Raw genomic sequence first — 15703 nt, forward strand, 5'->3', positions numbered from 1 at the left:
GGGCGGGGCCCGGACCGCGGCCAGACAGGGGAGGCCAGGCCAGGCCCGGCCCGGCCCGCGGGAATGGGCTGAAAACGGGCGGGTTTGGGGTCGAAAAGCGACCGGGGCCCGCGCAGGGCCCTGGGCCAGCCAGGCTGAAGAGAAGCAGCGGCAGAGGCCCCCGCAGTCAGTGCCCCGCAGGCTGCAGGAGCAGCGGCTCCTCAGTAACAACCTCAGCGCGCTCGGCCAGCTGCGATAGGTAACCTGTGCAGTGAGAGAGCCACGCTGAAATCCGAATTTTGTTTAATAAAGAGGTCAGGAAACTTGACGATACATATATCTATAAAAAGATATGTTTCTCGTTTTGGTTTGGTTTTTTCATACTTTGTATAAGCAAATGCAGGCTCATTTTTCCTACTTCAACATAAAACATGGCTTTTCTCTCTGTGACAGCTCCTTAATTTGAAAACTCAGTAAATTAACTATTTTAACAGGATCCTCTTTTTTAACGTTTTTAAACTTCTTCAAAAATCTTCCTTTGCTGCTTCAATATGGCGCCAATAATGGGAGCTGACGGAGAAAAAATGACAGAAATACTACGGCACAAGAGGTTCAAAGTGCTGTGAAAAATTATGTTCTTGCCTAAATCCTTCAGTTCTGTAGTAGTTTCAATGTGCCCATTTTCAAAGTCTCCTGAAACTACCTTCAAGTGTAAGTTTAGTATACATTTGTAAAAAGTTTCTTCATAGTAGAACTACAGACCTGTTTGTCAGTTCCCAGTTCCAGAAATAATATCAGCAACCTCATAACTTTTGTGGAAGTTTAAAATCTGTATTTTCAAAATCTGAATACTCTTTTGTAGCAATAGAATAAATGTTATTCCAAAAGATCTTTTTACGTCTCAGGCCTCAGAAACAACCACTGTGTCTATCTTGAAATAGATTAGGACAGTTCAGTGGGAAGTACAGCGATCACATAGTCCAACAGTGTTTTTATGGCATAAAACAAGAGTTACGTGTCATTGTATGACTTCACTCCCATGGGATTCAGACTCTGGATTGCAGATTCTGGTTGAACACAGCCACCACAATTGACAGTTAAATCACAGATGTAAAATATAATTATGGGAAGTGGGTTTCTAAATATTGGCTTCCAAACCACTTAATTCAAGGAGAACCTCCACTAATTTTCTGTAAGAGGTGGTTGGAGCTCCAGCGTCATCAAGCAGTGAAGGAGAACAGGATTTTCAGGTTCTGCGGTTTCAGTAAATTCCGTTTATTACGGATGATGCTCTGCCACCTGAGGGCAGTGAGCTATCTGACAAAGATAATCACAGGGATCTGCTCTAATAGTCACTGAACACAGGGAAAATACTTTGGATTTATGGTTTACCTCAAAAATGAGGTCAGGATCAATTGGGGAAACATGTTACATCAGCCAGGACACAAAGGTGACAAACTCTAGAGTTGTCAACAAAAGGAACTTACTTCCTACTCCAAGATAACAACAGTTCTATCTAGGTTTTCCCTTCTAAAACAAAATGAACTACATACAGAGAATGAAATGCTGTTGTTTAGACACAACAGTTGTAATTTTAGTTGTAAAAAACGCTTGTGTAAAAGATTTCACTTCCTGATACCCTATATGTACTTGAGAAATTTGGTCTGATAATGAGAAAAAACAAACTGTAATAACGAAAGAAATATCCAGGAGGATATTTCCAAAGATAACTAAGATAGGGGATAGGAAACTGAATGCAAAAGCTTTAAAATTCAAATCAAACGGATGATTCCTGAGCACTGAAAGAATGATAAATTAACTCCAGTCCCTTAGAAGTGCTGGTCACAGCCATGTTCTTGAAATGTGGCAGACCTGAACCCAAATTATCACCACAAGAAGACTGAGGAGAAAACTTAATGGCATAAAGTTCGAAAAATGTTCCTTTTCAAGTCTCATAAAGGTCTTTCTAGAGTATCACTGAAGAAAGGGAGGAGCTGGCCATTAAATTTTAAAAAATTTGAATGCTTTGTCTTTTAAACTGCAAAGTGACAGAAGAGACTGGAAACCTCAAAAGCATCAGTGTCTATATTCATCTGAAATTTCAAATCTCTGTAAGAAAGCTACATTTACCATGAGGTTTGTTTTATAACACCAGAGATTGTTTGATTAATTTTATCAGTTAATCAGCATATGATCTGTAATTTCCTTTAACTAGTTTTCATCCCAGCATCTTGAATACCCAGAGGAACCTTCATTTCTTGTGGAAGTAAGTCTTGAAGTAAATTGTCCTCATTTTCCACTGCGATGTGAATTTCAGTTTCTTTTTTCAAGGCATTTTCTTCTTTTGAAAGGGGAGTTTCTTCCCCTGTTGGGGAATAACAGGGAGTGCTTCCATAATCCCTTCTAGTTGAACTAGTCTGCTCGGGGCACTGGGAGCTGCAGTCAGGGCTGCAAAACTTAACAATACACGTCACATTCACCTGCGTTCCTCCGTTACCAGAATGTTCTGTCAAATAAACATACAACACATTAAACATGGAAGAATGAAACCAGAATGGGACAGCTGGATTCTTTATCCAGCTCTTTGACCTACAGTTAAAATAGACACTCAGTATCTTTTTGCTTCACTTAATTTAGTCAAGCTGGTGGAGTTGGTTCTGTAACATTTTAGTGGGTTTTACTGGTACCATAAAATCCACATATCACCCCAGAAATAAAGGCTACAAAAATGAATGCAGAGCCGTGGATTGCAAACAATTCCTTGCCCATCTGTTGTCATTTCAAATGCTATTGACAATGTTCTTCTGTAACTGCTCCCTTTGACTCCTACTTCCACTCACCAACCACGTGATCCCCTAGTCCCTAAATACCTGTTTCTCCACTGGGAAAACTCTCTCTTTACTGTCTCAGGGTGGCAACTTAAAACAATCACTTTTTCTTTTCAAAAGCTACTAAATTTTCTCTCTGCTGAACCGGACTCATATGTTTTATCCTGCCATTTAAACTTCTGCTAAAAAGATTCATAACTGATAATCAAATTTCAAGAGGTTCTGGATTGTTCAGAATCATTCCTACCTGAACTCACAGAGCTGTGTCTGTCTCCACTGTGGAGTTTAGAACCTTCTGGAGGTGAATGTTGCTGCTGAAATCCTTCTGGGTTTTTTCTTTCATCATTCTTTTTATTTATTACACTGATGCTTGCAGATCCAGTTGGATTATTCAGGACACTACTGCTGGATCCAGAAGTTTCCAAGAGATGCTGTTGCTCCTGTTCAGAACTCCTAGAGTTCTGCAATTCTGTATCTCTCACTTTTTTGTCACACTGTTTTTCTGGAGGGGGAAAAGGCTAGAACATTTGCAGAGAAATGCAAAACATTAATCTTTAAAAAAAAAAAGCCCACTTTTTGGTCAGTATTTTGGCAGCTAAAGAAACCACTGATGATTGGAACTAGAGGAGCTTTAAGGTCCTTTCCAACCCAAGCTATTCTATAATTATTTTCATTTGCATAGTGATGACTGTAAGTAAAATTTGTAACATCTCATTAGGGGTTCCACAAAATGAACCCATCTCCTGAAGGCACCCACAGCACTACTCTGATTACTTAGGGACCAAAGGCTGTAAAATCTGGTTTTCCAAACCCCACCTGTGTTTTACTGCTGTTTTTAGCCTCACATAAAGTGAGGGTGGGACATTATGTGGGGTATATAAGGTACATCTTACACCCTGGCTTGAGGACCAAACCACCCCATTCTCACTCCAGTTTTCTTCCTGCTGTGCAGTTTTCTTCTACTTGTAATTAGGTGAGAATTTATGATTTCTGTATAACTTTTGAAGAAATGGAAGAGATGGAAAGAGAGGACGCTCACCAAATCTGCTTCTGTAGCTGGTGCAGAGTACACAAGGGCTGCAAGTGAGCAAAGACAGTTAGTTCATTAGCACCCAAACCTGTCCCATTTGCAACAGCTGCACCCTAAACTAGGCTGAGTGATCCCATGCTCCTGGAATAAACTCCAAATGTACACTTATTACAGACAGTTTGAAAACATTGAAAGCTGTATTGTATTAATTTTGTGACTTAAATTTAGCCAGGAAGCAAAGAGAAGCCTCTGCATGAATTCATAATTTTGCTTGTATAGTGTCAGCGAGAAAATGTATTGATGACAATAAACCACAGTTTAATTATGACACCTGAAATTGTCTAATATTTAAACGATGAAGTACCGAATATTTAACAAGCTTCAGTAGAAGCACAATTGTTGCACAGTTGTCCAACTCCAAGGCTTTTGTGTGTTTAGACAATTACCTAAAATCTGAGGAACAAGACAGATTTGAAGAAAGCTGGCATCTTCTAAGACACTAACTTCAATCAACCACCAGGCTCAAATTAATGGGAAATAAGGTGACTTCCCAGTTTTTACAGATTTGCTTGTTTTCATTTAATGAATCTTACCTTTTTTGTTTGAGACTAAGCAATACCCCAAAATAGCAATTATCAGGACCAATAACAGTGGCCCTGCTACTGCTCCTGAAAATAAATAAGAGGAGAAATTATTTAGCAGGTTGATCTAACAAAGGATCTAATTAGAAAAAGGCAGTTTTGTAGTTTCTGCCCATGCCTACAAAAGCTAAATTTACAAGTATTGTGTATGTCTGACATTCATATTTGATGCCCTAATTGTCAGATACCAAAGTCTCATTCCAGTCATTACCACTTCATAAAAATGAATTCTCCTCTCCCGAAAAGGGAGGACAGAGTTTTGGCCTTGGTCACAAAAGGTATTTCTCCAGGCAAGCAAGTTTGTCACATACAGGGCAAGGTAGCTCAGAATGCTCCTAAACATCTCTGCCTTCTGGATGGGCTGTGAACAGGAGAGAACACATCCAACCTGGGAATGCTGTCAGGACCTCCTGTCTCAGGAAAGGCTGACAGAAGACTCCAAAGACCTCTCACCAGGTCAGGTTTGCCTCAGTCCAGAATATAAGATACCTTTTCTACCAGCTATAGCAACAATTCTCAGGAGATGCCTTGTATAATCTAGTTCGGAGTTTTTTTAGAAATATTTTCAGATTTACAAGGACTAGGATAGTGCAGATGCACAGGTAAAAATGCAGCTCACTACAAGCAGTGTCACATTGAATTAATTGAGTTCTTCTGAGGTTCTGTTTGGGTACAGGTGACTGGTCTTGGAGAGACACTGAGAACTAAATATAAACTTGGTTCCCGGGCACACAAAAGTGACTTTAAATGAGTTAAAGCTCACCGGTGATGTGGGACAGGTCAGGTACAGAGTTTAACGTGACAGGTTGAGTTATTATTTCAGGTTTGTGGGAAGCTGAGCTTTGGGTCAGGAGTAGGTTCAAAATGGTGTGAGGCAGAACTGTGGCTGTTCCTGAGTCACTGCAAACAGTGTCATTCCTGCTGTTCCCAGGAACAACCACTGATTTACAACTGCAAGAGACAGAAAGAGAAGTCAGGAAAGACAGAAAGCCCTGCACAGTTAAGGCCGCTTTGGACAGAACACTGGCTCACATGGAATGGGGTGTACAGCTGGTGTTGTAGGATTCCTCAGGGGAAAACGTGCCAGGAGGACAAGGTTTACATTCCGTGTCTGTGCTGTCTGTCCCTTTAAACAAAGAGGAAAACTCCAGTTACTCATCTGGTGAGAAACAAGAATGAATAATCAAGGTCTGCAGGAGATCCTGGCAGTGATACAGAGGCAGTGCAAAAATACAGCCTATAACTATTCACAGAAGATATTCACTTGAAGCACCCAACCCAAAGAGAAGATTAACCAGCTGTTAGTTTGGTGCCATTAATAGCCAATCTTTTTCAAGGACTAAAAGCCCACCAAAAGGTTCAAATGGTGGTGCTGCAGACAAAGCTGAGCTCTTTCACTAGTCCCTGACTGACTGACTACCATACTGTTGTGTTCTGCATCTTCTCAAATGATTCCTAATTTTTTTTAAATATTCAGTGTTTCAAATGTTTGAAAACTATTTGTCATTTTGAGACAGATATATTATTAGAGTGGTAGATTCCATCAACTAATAAAACCGTATCAATTCTGCAGGACACCATGGAGTCATCATTATTTATTGGCGTACAGTAATTCTACCTGAAGCCCTGTCTCAAGGATTTAAGGACTGATTAAGTGGTTTTGAATCTCAGTCACTTTTACAGAATAAATCACACGGTAGAGCAAAACGAAGATTAAGTTGGATTGGGAACTTTATGATACATGAAGTAAGAGATTGCAACATGTTGTCCCTTTGGATATACCTCTGGAGAATACTGTTACTCTGGTTAGTGCCTACTTGCTAAGAATGTAAAAATAAACCCTAAAAAGAATGCACATGTGTAGGGAATTAGGCCAGAGTAAGCGTTCAGTAAGCAGAGTGTTCAAAATCAAATTACCTTTTCTGGAAACCCGGTAACCTTTGCCGCACTTCTTATGTGCTCTACACACTTCGCAGTACTCGTCTAGTTTGGAAACACAGTACTTATGGGGTGGGCAGCTACAGACTCTGTCCTGGGACCTAGTGCATGTTTGATTCTGTACAAGCCCTGGTTTTAAAACAAGAACAAAGCAAGATGTCATTGACAACATTTAAAATCACAGCCTGCAATGTTTCGAGTGAACATGAGGTGATGTTCACATTCCACAAGTTTTGGGCTTGTATAGCACCATAAATCAAATGTGTTATATGCCCCAATATCTACATTTTCAGAAGAGTTTTCTCTCTCTAGGCAAGGAGAAATTTGCATCTGTAGAGTGCACACTTAAAGCTCTGTACCTGCAGTTGTGTTATATTTTGTGATAACCCCAAACATGGCCATTTGCGTTCACCACTACAGTACCTGGGGCCATACTGAGATTTTCAGTCTGTGCAGATTATGTAACTGTATTTAAAGTGTTTGGAGATTTTACTACAGACATTTCCACATTGTAATTATCCAGCTTTGTAAGATTATCTATTTAGATGAGACCAAAGGTCCTTTCAGCATAGGCTGTATCCTTAAAACTTACTTCTCAGTGAATCAAGTATATAATGTTCTACACCAATTTCCACTAGAAATGATGGAGAACAGCATGACCGACTTTGTTAATGCAGATGCCCAAAGTACAGGTGTTGGTACAATGTTCTACCTTATGTACTGTTAAGCTGCTTCAGTGAACAGAACCAGTGTGCTCTCACTGACTGCTGCTTTGCAAAACAAATAAAATTAAGAGAGGAATGTCACAACCCATGTTTGCTGTTGTCACTTCAGCAGACAAAATGAGAAATGAAAGGATGCCGGAAATGTAATTATCCGTTTACCAGTGTCCAAGTCAGGTCTTAAGATCTCTTGATGGGACGTTATAAGAAGGAACCTATTCTACTGATGGCATTTGGAATTATTTTGGTGATGTAGTGTCTTAGCTTTTAATAATATAAGATTGGTGTCTCATTTTTAGGACTTGAAAAGGGCCAGGGCTCCCTGCAAGACTTTTCCTTGGTTCTTATCCCTAAATCTTACACGTTCCAAAAGCATGAGGACTATACAACTGATTGACAAAATCTCCTGGTTTTCTTAGGAGAAAAGACAAGGTTAAACCAAGCCCAATCTTTGAACAAGCCTCTTTACTAATCCAAGCCTACCTTTCTTGCAGGGTGGTGAGCAAGCAAAGCACTGTGGAGAGTGATTCCAGATCGCTGTGTACGTTTTAGGTCTGCAGGGACTGCACTTTGTGTCCACGGTGTGACTGCAGCTCCCTGTCCTATACTGACCTATTAAAAGAAAAATAATGCAAACCAAAATAGAGAAAGCATCTCACAGGAAAAGATCGCTAGGAATTAAGTTTCATTCTTAGCTGTAGAATCCCTTCCCTTCACTGACACTATCAGATTGGTATCATATACCAAGAAACTGTTGATATAAAGGAGGACTGCATGTCTCTACAGGGAAAATCTGATTTATGTTCACTCATGTTTGACCCCTTTTCCTACATTCAGTTCAGTGAATTCCAGCCACATTCAAAACAACCTCAATGCTGAACAGAACCCCTCAGCACATACTTAGGTGCAGCTACCACAATACATAAACCAAACATTTTACCTTCGCAGAAGCTGTTTTATGGTGAACACAGGGAAGTGTTTCACACCCAAAGTCAGGCACATGCCAGAATGATGTGCCTGGGTGAGACCCTAACTGCTATTAAAGGCAGTGAGTAGAGAGGGCAAAATCAAGTACCATCACAAACAGACCTGAATTAGAACTTCACCACTTGTCACTACGTAAAGGACACGAGCGCACACTTTCTCCCTCACCTCTCCAGCCGGCCTTAACAGAGCCAAGCAGGAGTTGCTGAAACTCCTGGCATTCCAGACAAAGTTAAAAACTATCAAAGGTAGTTTCTTCAAAGCTTCTCACCACCAACAGAGCTTAGTATAGTGGTGGGAACATGTAAATATGAATTCCAACATATTCATTTGGGAGAAAGGAAAACACATCAGTTGCCATTTCCCTTTCATGTGAAAGGACAAAGAAGATAAAAGTCCATGTCTCATATCCTTTACAGAAATATCCTGGAAAACATACTCAGAAAGCAGGAATAACACTGAAAAAATTTTGGAGCTGCTTGGAGAATCTGTTTTTCAAAAGAATAGGCCCTGGAGGTGAGCCAAATGAGTTATTTCCAAAGACTTTGTTTTTCCTTGTACTTACTTGAACCTTTACATTCTGCATCCTACATCCTGCTAATGATTTACGCTGATTTAGTACTGAACACTACATAACACAACAGAAGAGTTTTACCTATGAATTACCATCTTTTCATCTGTCATGAACAAAGGAAGTTTGACAGATCTATCTAGATAATTTCAGTCAATTCAAGAAACTGCAGCTGTTTCAGCAAATACTGATTTCCTGTTTAAACTTCCGGATCTGACAGATCAGCATTTATGGAGACAAATTTTCTTTGCTCAGCATGTAATGAGGAAAAAAGGACAGGTTTTTTGCTGTATCTAATATAATATAGTTACAACTTGTTGCCAAAACCCTACTACCAAAATCTCCAAAGAACATTACTATCCCACTCCCTAAAAACAACCCCAAAACCCACAGACAATGACTTTTGCTAACTACAGGTCACTAATAATCACCCCTGGCGTATAAGACACGACAGCTCAGAGCAGACAGCGTCTGCAGTCCTGTCCCCAGTCTGACAGTGCTATGCAGTGTCTGATTTACAGTAAAAGACAACAAAACTCCCTTAATGAGCAATGATAGATTGACCTGTTCAATGGAAAGCCCCTTGTCTAAGTGATACTATCATAGTGCAGAAACTAAGCTTTACTTCATGCCCTGTTTTACAATGTATTTTTTATTAGTGGGCTTGGGTCTGTGTTGCCTAATTTTTGTAATTCCCTTAGTGAGCTGTTGCTCCCCCTCCAATGTTGACTAAAATTACTTTAATTAATTTAATGAAAACTTCATGAAGAGCTGTGCTTACACAAGCTCAGAACCTACCTCCTGGTAAGCCCCAGCCAGGTTAACCTTGTAGGAGAACTCCAATTCTGATGGACAATGTGTCTCTTTTGCAGGTGTTTTGCAGTCACAGTGTTTTGTTGTCTTTGAGGAAGAATGCATTACCACAGCAAAAATCTGATGCACTTTAGATGTGTAAGTAATCAAAATACACTATGATCATCTGAAAATTGGGAGAATTTGGCTGAGTAAAGTAATAGTTTGAATTATAACCTACCTGGAGGGCACTGGCTGCAGCATTTATTAAGTTCTTCATCATAGAATTCGGTGCTGGGATCATTGCATTGTGCAAACTGTGGCGTATAAGGTAATGAGTATTCCTAGGAGAATCAAAGGGTAGTCATGGGTCACAAGTCCATTCTGATCCTGAATTAGAGACCCACAAGAGACAAATACCTAAAGACCAATGCAATTACAAGCACTTTCCTTTCTAAGGCACCGATGTAGCCCCAGTGAAACAGAACACAGCAGGTGCCAAGAGGCTGCAGGGCAATGCACAGCTAATGAGCTGCTTTCGACTCTTTTGAGGTTCCTTTGTTTTTCAAAGATCCACCATCGTGAACAAAGTGATTTCTCCAGGTTTTAGGTTCAAAAGAGTGCAGTGGAACTATGGGATTAACATCACACCCAGTCACTACTGCATCCCCCAAACCAAAGAGCTGAGTGCCTTATCCTCAGCTTCCACGGCTCAAACAACATCTGACAAAACACCAGAGAAACCTAAATTACTACGTGTAGGTTTATGGGAAAAACATTTACTGCAAAGTAGCTCAAAGACTTCAGCCAACCTTTCCAAAGAAAAGGAAAAAAGGCTTTTATCTTTCCAGATACTCTGTGATTCCTTCCTGAGCAAGAAAGGCCTTGATGTTTTGAAAATTACGCCTCCAAAAATTGCACTGCTGCTTCTGAGAAGCAGCACCTTTGCAGAAGGTGCAGACAAATATGCAGGTTAAATGCATTAGAGACAATCATGAAATACAGGGTGCCTGATTTCAGCTCACACTGATCAGCACAGCTCAATGACTTCAATGAACAAGAGTCAAATTATTTGATGACTTGCCGACTATTTTCAAAGGGAAAAATACACTTACTTGAAAGAAGGCTCCTGTTAGGTTGGACAAGCATAGGAGTTTCCTGCTAGAGCAGAAAGGCACTGTTTAAAAAGGATGTGACACTGCTCAGCTTTCTGCAATCTGAAGAGATTGCTCCATGCGTAATCTACACACATTTAGAGGAATCATTACTAAAAAGAGAAATCAAAACAGGAACAAGCTCTTGGGAGGCCGGTAATGAAAATATCCTTCCGCGTTACTGAAAAACATGTTGAATATCTGTTGTGTCTTCACATTACTGACAAAGGAGACTAATGTTTCCCACCCTCAGCAATTGCTTAAAGGGAATTCAGCATGCAGCTCATTGAAATATTCTACCTCTTATTTACCTGTGATCAGAAACAGGATTTTGTCAACCTACTCAATGGTCAGTGTCAAAAAAACCCTTTTCTGAGAATGTGAAGGCAGAGAAAAGTCTTCTTGAGTTTAGATATCATAGGATGGACAATGATAAATCATCCTGTTTGCAGGATGATGAACTTGAGCTGACACTAAAATCTGATGAAGGAGAAAAGGGCTCTGCTCTCATCAAAAGTATTTTTAAGTTACTTTTTTATTAAAAGAGGAAAGATTAAATGTTGTCATCCCATTTTTGTAGTCACTATGATCAACTTCATTAAAACAAGCAGTTGAGAGCCTTTTCAAAACATAAATCTTCACTGCAAGAACAAACAGAGAAAAAAAAGGAGAAATACAATAAACCACATCACAAATTACCCTGCTGGTGAGGCTTCCTGGCAAAGAAAAAAGTTCTTATCTCATGCTCTTCCCTGTCTGTTGTAAATCCTGCCCTGTGAGCTACAGACACAGGAAAACCTGTCAGTTGCTGGGTTCATGCCTGTTTCTCTGAAGTTGTGCTTGGAAGGATCTCTCTACTGTCTAATACAATCTCCCTGAAATTCTATCTGATGAGCTGTGGCTCTCAGTGACTTACAATTGACAATTTCTCCCCAACTGTCCTCAAATAACATGATGGGAAACTAAAAGGGACTTGTGACTGGCTTAGCTACGATTTGTGCACACACAGGCACAAACGCATGCTCAGTTTGGTTTGCCCTGGAAGGATTCAATTCATTTAGTAGCTACTCCCAACAAACTAGTTTAATCAAAGCTGTCAAATCAGTCAGAGGAAGTGTAGGCCTTTTACTAGTTTTAAAACTCTTCTGGGATTTCTTTGCTAAAAGACCCAAATTTTCTAGCAATGTCACCAATCCTAAAGTCTGAGTTGGGCCATATAAGATTTCTGTCTGGCATCCAGATCCATTGGCTACTTTGGGCTGAAAGAGTGATGAGTAGAGGCCATATTATATTTCACAATCTTTGCATTTTGCTAGTGTTTGTATCTCCCACAGGTCCTTATTTTATCCTCTGTTTTTACTGTGATTCAATGTTCTACAAGCAGATTGTGTGAAGGGAAATTAACCTGATTTTGCATTACAGCCTTAGAGCTTCTCAGTTTAGGTAGCAGTGTCTAATGGCAGCTGACTTAAAAGAAATTTATATGGACAAAATTAAGACTTTGGAAGACTTCATTTAATTTGACAGGTACAAGTAGAAATAAAATGCCTCATCTGTCTTGGATGTTAGGAAAAAGTTTTTACTGAAAGAGTCATAAAGTTCTGGAATCGTCTGCCTGGGGAGGTAGCCCGGTGGAGTCACCATCCTTGGATGTGTTTAAAAAAAGATTGGATGTGGCCAATCAACTAAACAACCAGTGCCGTGGTTTAGTCGAGGTGGTGTTAGGGCATGGGTTGGACTCGGTGATCTTGAAGGTCCCTTCCAACCTGGTGATTCTGTTATTCTATCAGTAGAGGAACAAACATTCTGAAACACAAAATTTAGTCTAGCTCTATGCACATCAAATTAAGCAATACATTTTGGCAGAGAAATGGATAAACTATGCTTGCCTTTGACTTTGTAACTCACTAGGGAGATTTCTGCAATGCCTCTCTGCATTAAGCGATAACTAAAGTTACATACACAAAGTCAGTGACTCCTGACTCTGGAGTTCCTGCATTGTTTGGATCATTATCCTGTTTGCACTACAGAGATCACTATACAGATGACTCCCTGGAGAGGAGTGGGCTAACAGCTGTCTCCACACCAACTGAAAGGACTTTATGTATACTTAAATTTAAGTATCTTACATAATGAAAATAAAATATGTTATCATGATGGATGAATATATATAAATCCATTTCCATAACATACATTTTCACTCAAGGCCATTTAAACAACGATATTTAAGCATCTATTTTAATCCTAACTCATATGTCTACATTTCTACTGGTCTCCTTTTCATACATTTGCCTTCAAACTTAAGCTGTCAATCAGAGGAGTCTGAAGAGGAACTACATCTGTGTACAATGTTCTTCACGCATGTGAAACCACAATGAAGTCACTGAGGTCTCTGTTGTAAAATCTGTTTCTATGGAAAGGACTTGAGGTACAGAGACACTGTCTGCTCAGCTACCAGGCCTACTGAAGACAGCAAAAAATAAAATTCTGTCTAAAATATTTAAACTTCTCATTTACAAAAATAATTCTGTTGAAGTTTAGTTACCAGATAACAGCATCTCCCAAATCAGCTGGAGTTGTATCAGGCTATGCCAACTTTACTCACACTATAAAGTTTCTTTCAAAGCTGCTGTGCTGCACATCTCTCTCAAAGATTATGGTCCATTATGTGAATTATTCTCCCATCCTATATTGCACTTTACTTCTATAAAGCAGGAGTCCTTGCACAGCCGCACACCAACAGATTAACAGTTCCACATCCCCCCTCCCTGAGAAAACAGTGTCTCTGCTTACTGCCAGGAATTCTATTTCATTGCCACGCACCACCAGAATATGAAAACATCTTCTCAGAATGAGAAAGCAGGGAGATGCACAGAATATGGAAGCTGTTCACAACACACAAAAATTATAGAAGTCCAAGTTTGTAGGAAGACAAGGTATATTTTATTACATATGTATTTAGAAAAACATACACATTTCACCAGCTCTTCTGTTTGAAAATTTCAGGCTATTTCTGATAACTCTGGTGACTCAATTGTACAAAATGGCAAAAATGATGTTCAGTTCCTGTGTCTAACACAGGGTCTGAGGCTGGGAACTTTCAGAGACTTTCAGATGAATGAGAAAAAACCCAAGTAGTGTCACTCAAGAACTCTTGTTTTGCCAGTTTGTTTCCCTCAAAAATAAAGTAAGTTTTCTTTAATAAATCACTGTTAAAAATTGATATAACAGGCATGGGTTTTTTTCCAGCTCTGTGGCAGATGTGGTATTTCTGAAACTACTGCATTTGTTTTTCTAACTGTATATATAGGCTTTTCCTTATTTGCTAAATGTGATGCTGAAAGTTTCTGTCATTATTTCCATCGTTATGTTTTGGTCATGTTTAGAGTGAGAGAAGAGCTAATTCCTTTTGAACCAAAGCCCCTTGGTCAGCATGAAGTATGACAAAACCTGACACTTAAATTCTGGTAATAAGTTCTGCTACAATTCTGAGACTCTCCCTTCTCCATCTGCTTTACCCTATCCACTGCAAGGTGTCCCGTAAATCAGGTTCAAAACAGTCTCACCTTAAAAACAGAGCTGAATTAAAAATTAGTGAGAAACAGTTAAAATAATTATTTTATTATATTATCAACTTGCTATAGCACCCAGTAGTCCTTAAAAGACCATTGTGTAATTCCGGGTTCAATACACATTCTGACATCCTCACCTGATTTCAATGAACCTTTGTCTTATCCAGCCTAAATTCCTATGATTAAATAAACATGTAAATAACATAAATATCACATGAGAATACAGTGACCTGGACATCTCAGCAACATTTCCATGTTTATCTTCACAATCCTGGACATTTTAAAATCAGACAGAAAAGTGCTATCAATATACCAGTACAGAAAACACAGAGCCAAAAGGCAAACAGATCCCATCGAGCTCTTTGACACAGTTACAAACCCTCATTGCCAAACAGTGGTACAGCTGGATATAGAACATGACATTCACCACTGCAATGAAGGGGAACAGTAACAGCTGCAGCACATCAGATCTTCACTGTAAATTAAAAGGCTTTTCGATTTAAATTGGGAAGAGCTCTAGGGAACCAAAGCAGCTCAACAAGCTCTTCCTGTGTAAACAATGTAATATAGATATGGGTTTACACCCTGCACTTGCCAGGACACTCACCACAGTTTTTACATTCGAACAAGCCTGCAAAATTAACCTATTTCCGATGAAAATCCAGGAAAAAATGTTAGTCTTTGGGGAGCCAAGAAGTAACGACGACATAGACAAAGGGCACAGGCTGAGCTTTGAAGCAGTCTTAAGAGCGGGACTTGAGGTTGCTGTAGAGATCACAGCGAATCCAGCGCAAGCCCAGGGGTACAGAGGTGACAAGGGACGGACATGTGACAAGGGGCAGGAGACAGGGGACAGGTGACAAGGGACAGACAGGCGACAAGGGGCGGACAGGTGACAAGTAGACCGCACACACAGCAGTGAGAGGCTGCCCGCTCGCCGCGCACCTCGAGAGCGGCAGCATCAGGCGAGGCCCACTCGCGTTTCCCCCGCTGCTTTGCAGCGCTCCCAGCACCCCTGGAGCAGCGCCCCCGCCCCGCCCGGCCCCGCTCACCCGCCCGGCCGCGGCGCGGGTCAGCGCCGGGAGCAGCGCCGGGAGCAACGCCGGGAGCAGCGCCCAGCGCAGCCCCATCGCCGCCGAGTGCAGGGGCGGGGCGGGGGCGGTCCCGCGGCCCCGGGACGGGTCCGGCCCCCGGGGGCACCGCCCCGGGCACGGCCGAGCGGCGGCGGATGCGGTCCCCGCGGCCCGGACATCGGAGCTGCTTACACGCGGCTCTCGGCTTGTGTGGCGGGTCTCTTCAGCCCCATTCATAGACCACCCTGAGTTGCATCACTGAAGTCCAACTCCTTAGCCCCACAATACGAAGTTACCTTTGCAGCATTCCAATATTCACTAATACTCACGGTACCAGTCACTCCTGTGCCACATGCAGCCGGGATGGTACAGACAGACTTTACTATAAATTTAGCCCTGCTCCTGAGAAAAACTTTAAT

General features: G+C 40.9%; 1 protein-coding gene across 1 annotated transcript; it reads right to left on the reverse strand.

Annotated features, from left to right (window-relative positions):
* Positions 1-265: 265 nt before the first annotated feature.
* Positions 266-15345, reverse strand: LOC116454804 (tumor necrosis factor receptor superfamily member 1B-like). Its single transcript, XM_032131806.1, has 10 exons — positions 15264-15345; positions 9727-9829; positions 7622-7750; positions 6396-6545; positions 5511-5604; positions 5242-5429; positions 4431-4505; positions 3847-3884; positions 3055-3325; positions 266-2485 (listed from the first exon to the last, which is right to left on the reverse strand). Exons 1-10 carry the CDS (start codon positions 15339-15341, stop codon positions 2187-2189), a joined length of 1425 nt encoding a protein of 474 aa, XP_031987697.1. The 5' UTR covers positions 15342-15345; the 3' UTR covers positions 266-2186.
* Positions 15346-15703: the final 358 nt, after the last annotated feature.

This window comes from Corvus moneduloides, chromosome 22 (genome assembly GCF_009650955.1).
Source record: "Corvus moneduloides isolate bCorMon1 chromosome 22, bCorMon1.pri, whole genome shotgun sequence".
Classification (NCBI taxonomy): Eukaryota; Metazoa; Chordata; class Aves; order Passeriformes; family Corvidae; genus Corvus; species Corvus moneduloides.